The sequence below is a fragment of the Rhinoderma darwinii genome, chromosome 3 (genome assembly GCF_050947455.1).
Source record: "Rhinoderma darwinii isolate aRhiDar2 chromosome 3, aRhiDar2.hap1, whole genome shotgun sequence".
NCBI lineage: Eukaryota > Metazoa > Chordata > Amphibia > Anura > Rhinodermatidae > Rhinoderma > Rhinoderma darwinii.
In genome coordinates this window covers 56792322-56800872 of record NC_134689.1, presented here as the reverse complement: position 1 = coordinate 56800872, position 8551 = coordinate 56792322, and the positions used below count along the sequence as shown (strand labels likewise).

Sequence of the window (8551 nt, the reverse complement as noted above, 5' to 3'; positions counted from 1 at the left end):
ACATAAATAGTGCCACAGTGCCCACGTATATAGTGCCGGTGTCCCCTGTAGATAGTGCCCATGTAGCTAGTGCCACACCCACCTTGAAGATAGCGTCACTATCCCTGTAGATAACGCTACCCCGCGCCCCCTGTAAATAGCGCCTTTGGGACACCTTCTAAAAGCGGAATCCCCAGCCAGAGCATAGGCCGGGAATTCCGCTCTTAGATGCTACTGTCCATTATATGGACAGTGACGTCACTGATGTCACTGTCCATATATGGACAGTGATGTCAGGGGCTACTCCTGGAGCGGAGTCCCCTGCCAGAGCATCAGCAATGGAGATTCCGCTTCAGAGGAGCCACGGACGTCACTGTCCATATATGGATAGTGACGTCAGGGGGGATTCCGCTCCAAGAGGAGTAAGTATTTCATTGTTTGTGCGCCTGGCCCTATGCCCCCCCCCCCATACCTTCTCCTCCAGTTGCGCCCAGGACCCTGCTTGCCCCCCCCCCCCAGCTACGCCCCTGCTTTCCCTCGACCACCTTGATCTTCCACAATGCTTCTTATTTCATGGGGTTTGTCTATAATTTTGACTTCAATAACAATTACACCACATTATATTAATAATTAATGCAGAAATCCAGGTAATTCCAAAGGGTTCACTTTTCTTGCAACTGTATTAAAAAATACTTAATTGCATTGTATCTTGCTATTTTTTTTTAAAGTCTGTTTAGCAAAAAACCTGAAAATCCAGATTAAAAGCAAAAATCGGCCAAAGTGTTTTAAAATAATCAAGATGATATTTTTTAGCCCATATCGCCCAGCACTATTTATACTATATTTCTAACTTATGCATGTGAATAAATTGAATATAGATAAAGTAAATAAATAAATGCATGAAAATAAGTTATAAGCATTGGTTGAATGATCGGAAATTAGAGAAATAATTTAGACTAAAAAACAGAAACAAAAGAAAGCTTTTAATTATGTATTTAGTTTAATATTCAGTAACTTACCACTATAATGTGTATAATTGTTTCGACTCGAAAAGGATTTTTTGATAGCCGATCTGCGATACGCTATATGGGTTCTACCACCATCTTCTTCTTGTTTATCCTTTTCCAGTGGTTCTATGAAAAATTCATCATTGTCTGTACGAATCATGCCAGCCTAAAACAACAAATGAATAAGAAAACATAAACATGCATTTTGACTATATATTTTTCTGTATACCTTCAGGTGTACAATTCTGCATTGTGTGTGTCCAATGGTTTTGTGCCCAAATTCCTGGAGTCCAGTCGATTGATGCCCTTGATGTCTAGTGGACTCATGTGACTGACGGCCTGTTATAACTTATCTGACTACTCAATCCAATGCTGCTCTGCTCCTTTCCCACCTCCATTTGCTTCAATAAACATTCAGCTGACTTTCACAGAGGGTAGAGCTGCCATTTAAGGGGTGACACTGCAACGCAATAAACTAGGCAAGGGAGACCGCTGAACATACTGTTGCTTTTTTGGTCTCTGCAAAGTCGTTTAACAACCTGCAGAATTAAATATATCATGATGGTATGGCAACAGTATAAAGGATTTCATAGAATAGAATACTTTTGATAGGCATCATCATTAAACATTTTTTTTTTTACCAGCAATGGATCACTGTGGATGTGGACTGGATGTGTGGACCATATGTTTTCCTCTTCTCTGGAATCTAAATCCCAATCACAAGACTAGGCTACATAGACATTAGTGTAGGAATGTAGAATTTATTCAAGAAAACTGCAACCGGTTACTAACCTTGTGAATTAGATTATCATTCTAGATTAGTATTATAATAATGAAATAATAATAACAGCGGTAGATTATGGTGTCAAACTCTGAGGTTACGTAATAAGGTTTCAATGATTTTAAAGATACACCATAAAAAAGGATATATTAGTTCTCAAATGACAGATGGACCTTTTACAATTTTTCTTTTTATGTACACAAAAAAAAGGCCTAGTTCACACGGCAGGTTTTGCCATGCAGAATAAAATCTGCACCAAAATTCCTTCAGGCAGTTTTTTTTCTTTACACGTTTTATTTTTAGGCATCATTTACACGAGCGTAATATACGCGTGTGCTTTTCACGCGTGTCGTACGCACCTATATTAGGCTATGGGGCAGTGCAGACAGTGCGTGAACTTTGCGCAGCGCGAGTGCGTTGCGTAAAACTCACGACATGTCCTTTCTTTATGCGCTGTTCACGCATCACGCAAACATTGAAGTCAATGGGTGCGTGAAAACCACGCAGGTCGCACGGAAGCACTTCCATGCGAACTGCATGATTCGCGCAATAGCTGTCAAACTCTGAATGTAATTACAGACCTATTCTTTTCTAATGACCATGGACACCTTCCCGCTTCTTTATGGGAAGTTGTCCGGGCCATGGAAGTGTACCGCAAAAGATAGGACATGTCCGTTCTTTTACATTTTATTTTACGGGCCGTGCTCCCATACTTTGTATGGGCGCACCGGCCAAAAATGCGAACAGCTGTCCGTGGCTGTCGGCTGCCAGCCATACCCGAAATCACGGCCTGTGATTTCGGGCACAGCCATGTGCATGGGGCCGAATTGGAAAAAAAAATCATTGCGGTTGAATGGTAAAGAAAAAAAAAAAAAAACAACTAATTTTCTCCAGTGTTGTTTGGGTTTCGCTTTTACGGCGTACACGGTGCGGCAAAAACTACGTGAACTTTATTCTGCGGGTCAATAAGATTATGGCGATATCAAATTTATATTGTTTTTTCACGTTTTACTATTTTTACATGGAAAAAACTAATTGCTAAAAATAAAAATTGCGTTGCCATATGCGGAGAGCCATAACTTTTATTTTTTCTGGTGATGGAGCTGTTTTTTTGTGGGACTAGCTGTAGTTTATATTATTACCAATTTGGGGAACATAAGACTTTTCGATCACTATTAATTCCATTTTCCAGATCAGTGGAAAATTGTAATTTTCACTCTGCACCACCCGTTGCGCATTAATCCCTTCATGCACCACGACTTAACACGTCGCAGTGTGCGGGGGAGGGGGATGTATGGAGCGGGCTGAGCCCGTGCCATACGTTGCGGGTGTCAGCTGTGTATTACAGCCGACACCCGGGACTAACGGACAGGAACAGCGATCGCGCTGTTACAGGAGTCTGCAAAAATTACAATATAGGGGGACTAAAAACGTGTAAGAAGACAAAAAGTAAATAAAATTATTAGTGAAAAAAAATTAAATCAAATATTTAAAGTCCAAAAGCAAACCCTTTTCCCATTTACTTCACTAAAGCAATGTAAAAAATAAAAAAAACACACAAAATTGGTATCGCCGCGTCCGTAAAAGTCCAAGCTATTACAATATACCATTATTTAACTCAGACAGTGAACGCCGTAAATAAGAATTTGAAATGCCAAAATCGCTGTTTTTTGTCACCTTAGCTCTAAAAAAAAAAAAATATATATATGTCATAAAAACTGCTCAAAAAGTTTTACGTACCAAAAAATGGTACCAATAAAAACTACAGCTCGTCCCGCAAAAAATAATCCCTCAAACCTCTCAATCAACTAAAAAAAAAAAAAAAAAAAGTGATGCCTCTCGGAATTTGGTATAACAAAACAATTTCTTAAAAAATTCAACGTTTTAGTGGAAATAATTTTCACAGCCTAATTCTAATAAATTCTGCAAAAGACCTGTGGGGTCACTATACCCCTAGATAGATTCCCTGCTTTCTCTAGAATATGCAGTTCATGTCTCACGGAATCTTTTACCCATTCGGGATACTATTATTTCCGCTTACCATATAATTGTTGATATTTTTTGGTTCCTTCAATTCATCTGCATGAACTAAATGATGATACAAATGTATCAATAATCATTTGTCTAGTGCTTTCGCACTTTACAATGACACTTGTTAATTTGAAGTAATTTGGTAGACAATATTGTGTGTTCCACAAAAATTTATAAAATCTATATATCTATTGCTTATCTAACTTTTGTAATTTTTTGTATATTTATATATTTCTTAACAAAAGTTTTTATATATATATGCAAATAGTAGATATTTTTCTTCGCAGTATTAGTATTACAAGTAGAGATCTATGTCCCACTTGTGAACGCACAAGCACTGGGCTGTTTCTATAAACTCTGCAATCCTTCTCACTACATATGGGGTGTTGCTGTAATCGGGAGAAATTGCTTTACATTTGTTGGGGTGTTTTTTCTCCTTTATTCCTTTTAAAAAGGTCTACGTTTTTTCAGAAAAAATAAGTAGATTTTCATCTTCACATACTAATTCAAATAAATTCAGCAAAAAACCTGTGGGTTCAAAATGCTAACTAAACCCCTAGTTAAATTCCTTGAGGGGTGTAGTTTCCAAAATAGGGTCACTTTTGGGGGTCTTTACTGTTTTGGCACCACAAGACCTCTTCAAACCTGACATGGTGCCTCAAATATATTCTAATAAAAAGGAGGCCCCAAAATCCACTAGGTGCTCCTTTGCTTCTGAGGCCTGTGTTTCAGTCTATTATCACAGTAGGGCCACATGTCGGATATTCCTAAAAGACTGCACAATCTGGGCTATAAATATTAAGTTGCATTTCTTGGGTAAAACCTTCAGAAAAAAAAAATGTATTACAAATAAATTTTGGCAAAAAAAACGAAATTTGTAAATTTCACTTCTACTTCGCTTTAATTCCTATGAAACGCCTAAAGGGTTAAAACACTTTCTGAATGCTATTTTGAATACTTTGAGGTGTGCCGTTTTCAAAATGGGGTGATTTATGAGGACTTTCTAGAATATAAGGCCCTCAAAGCCACTTCAGAACTGAACTGGTGCCTGAAAAAATAGCCTTTTGAAATTTTCTTGAAAATGTGAGAAATTGCTGCTAAAGTTCTAAGCCTTGTAATGTCCTAGAAAAGTAAAAGAATGTTCAAAAAACAACGCAAACTTAAAGTAGACATATGGGAAATGTGAACTAGTAACTATTTTGTCTGGTAATTTTTGCAAATGTTCTCTAAATCTTGGTGTATTTTCATAAATAAATATTGAATTTACCAACCAAATTTTTTCACTAACAAAGTACAATATGTCTAGGGAAAACAATCTCCGAATCGCTTTGATAGGTAAAAGCATTTCAAAGTTATTTCCACATAAAGTAACACGTCAGATTTGGAAAAAATCAGCTTAGACCTGAAGGGGTTAAAGGATACATGAAAACTTATGCTGTGGTCACTATTACCTAGGTGCACCCCAACCTGGACTTATGATATCCTGTCTGGCCTATTGATTAAAATCAGGTCCAGAAGTGCCCCCCCCCCCCCTTGTTGGTTCCTGCACCAGTTGTGAAAGGCAATTGTCCTTAATTGTTGTCAAAAACCTGATACCTGCAGGTTTCTGCCTCCCACTTTATATCTGGGTAGTTAAAGTCCCCCATAATAATGACTTTATTGTGGTTTGCTGCCTCATCCATTTGCTTTATTAGTTGATTTTACAGAGATCTTTCTAATAATATTTTTACACCTAGGCCTATAACAAGTACAAGGGGGCATCTTTTACAGGAAACCGGTTTCACTGCCGTCACAAACGGGAATTCTTTACTGTGCGAGCAGTGAGACTATGGAACTCTCTGCCACAGGATGTTGTGGTGGTTGATTTATTGAACAAGTTCAAAAAGGGTCTTGATGCCTTTCTCGTAAAATATAATATTACAGATTATGGGGTACTAGATTCAGGAGATTAGATGTTTATCCAGGGATTTATTCGGATTTCTATATTTGGCGTCAGGGGGGAATTTTTTCCCCTAATGAGGCAATTGGCATCAGCTGCCTTCCTCTGGATTAACACGGTAGGATTATAGGTTGCACGTGATGGACCGGACTCTTTTTCAATCTTATCAACATGGCTATCATCCAGCCATGTCTCACTTATCCCCACTGTGTCATAATTCACTTCCAGCATTATTAATTCTAATTCCTCCATCTGGTTATTGAGGCTTCTAGCATTAGTATACTTGCACTTTATATGGTTATCCGTGATACTTTTCCTATTAACTGTTCTAATGCATTCCTCTATTCCATATCCATCTTCATTTCTCAGCCCCAGCTCAGATGAATAGTCAATATGCTTATATTCTCTGTATTAAATTATAAAGCAGGCCGAATCATGAAGATATATATTGTGTTCCACCTGTAATGACACACCACACACACTTCTATTTCAGATTCATATGTAAACTTTGAATGTTATTACTGTAATCTTGCAATTAGTAGCCTGGCTGAACAGCCAGACATAAAGCGATCAGATTTGCAAGGTTTTGGCTTTATCGCAACATTTATGTATGGGAATTAAATTCCCTAAAAATTTCCTTATGAGAAAGAACAGCTTATAAAGATTGTATTGTACTCTATTTAAAAGATAATGTATGCCTGTAATTGTCTGAATATGAAATATTCTCATTGTATGATATTAGCTGAATCTGAGTTATTGTCACATTGCCTCTGACTGGTTAACCTCAAGCCTACACCCCGTTTGAATGATATTATTGTAATTGAGTTTGCAATATACCTCAGAGGAGTATTTTTGAACATACAAGCAATGTCTGTGTTTTTATTCCTCTCCGATATATATTGAAATCTAATCTACGATTACAATTATGGATACGTTTCCTAATAGCCCTCCACCATTCTCTAGTTTAACTCCTTCACGCCATACAGCTATATATGTTCTAACTGCCGATGCCCCGTGTAGTTCGCACGTATATAGACGTTTGCAGCGTGGTTTAATGAGTGCAGAAGCTGCTTCAGCGTGAGCAGCTCTGCACTAATCTGTGTGTCGACTCTCTCTACAAGTGTCAACACCTATTTGACTTAGTTTCATACAAACATGTGTTTTTTTTATTTTTTATTAAACTGAAGTTACAAGTGCAGCTCTGCTCACAATGAAGCAGTTTGCACTTTTCTCTCTCCCTCGTGTGTGTCGGCACCTTCCCCCTCCGTCGGCTTCTGCCCAGAGATAATGGAGCCAGAGTGCTCAGTATCTCAGCAGATAAAGTACTAAAAGTTTTCTTTTAACTCTTTAGTCTTCTTCTCTCTCCTAGAGAGTGAAGAAGGCCAACTGTTAAAGAGCTGCAAGTGTGTGTGTGTGTATATATATATATATATATATATATATATATATATATATACACACACACACACACACACACACATATAAATAGATAAATTAGAGGAAGTCCGTGCAGACGATAAACGTGAAGAATAAACAGGTTTGCCAGGCGAGGAGCAGACGGAAGACCAGTCAACAGAATGAAATGTGCCATTTTGCAGAAACTATCAACTACTACCCAGACCGTAGTACATCCAGCTGAGGGGGGAAGGTCTGTAATAAAGTCCATAGCGATAGGCTGCCAAGGGGCATCAGGTACAGGATGGGAAGGAGCAGACCAGCAGGTTTGGAGCGGGTAAACTTGCTCGAGGCACAGCTTGTATATGAAGAGACGTAGTCTGTAACATCTCTAGGTAGCGTGGGCCACCAGTACGGACAGGCTATGAAGTCCAGAATCTTTCGGACAAGAGTGCCCCGCCAGTTTGGAGCAGTGTACACAGCGGAGAATTCTCTTCCTGTCTGCAAGCCGAACAAAAAAGTTTTTTCAGGAGGAATGTCTATAATTTGCAAAGTGTTAGCGGCAAGAATCCTAGAAGTATCTATAATATAATCGAGGGATCTCCTCAGAGTCATTAGTCTCAAAATGATCGAGACAGGGCATCAGCCTTCACATGCTTATCGGCAGGACGGAAATGAAGCAAGAATTGAAAATCGGGCGAAGAACAACCACCTGGCTTGGCGAGAATTTAGTCTTTGTGCTGACTGTAGGTACGGGAGGTTCTTGTGATCCGTATAAATGGTAATAGGGTGAATCGCACCCTCCAGCAAGTGTCTCCACTCCTCTAATGCCAACTTGACGGCCAGCAACTCCCGATCCCTGATGGAATAGTTACGTACAGCCGTAGAGAATAGTTTCAAAAAGAAGCCACAGTCCACCATCTTGCCCTGAGAGTTGTTTTGACATAGTAGTGCTCTAGCATCAACGAAGGATGCATCCACTTCCAACAGCCAAGATGCATCAGGGTGATGAAGAATGGAGGCGGAGGTGAAACGTTCTTGAGGTTTATAAATGCTGACCCTGCCTCCAGAGGTCAAACCTTGGCGTTCACCCCCTCCTTGTTGAGGGCAGATATTGGGACAGGCAGAGACGAGAAGTTCGGGATAAATTGCAGATCGAAGTTTGCGAATCCTAGAAATCGTTGTATGGACCAGAGCCACTGTGGACGTGGCCACTCTAAGATGGATTTCACCTTCTCTGAATCTAGCTCGAGTCCACGGACGGACATTATGTAACCCAGGAATGGCAGAGAGTTCCTCTCGAATACAAACACTTCTCGAGTTTAGCATACAGGAGATTCCCCCCTTAGCCGAGACAGAACTTGGCGAACATGCCTCCAACGTGTCGTCAAATCAAATGAGTAGATCAAGACGTCGTTG

At 39.4% G+C, this 8551-nt stretch overlaps 1 protein-coding gene across 1 annotated transcript in view; it reads right to left on the bottom strand.

Annotated features, from left to right (window-relative positions):
- LOC142748945 (A disintegrin and metalloproteinase with thrombospondin motifs 2-like) overlaps positions 1–8551 on the bottom strand; it is a 911491-nt gene that overhangs the window by 814427 nt on the left and 88513 nt on the right. The window contains exon 3 of the mRNA XM_075856370.1: positions 999–1152. Coding sequence (XP_075712485.1) covers positions 999–1152 — 154 coding nt within the window. The remainder of the gene's footprint in view (positions 1–998; positions 1153–8551) is intronic.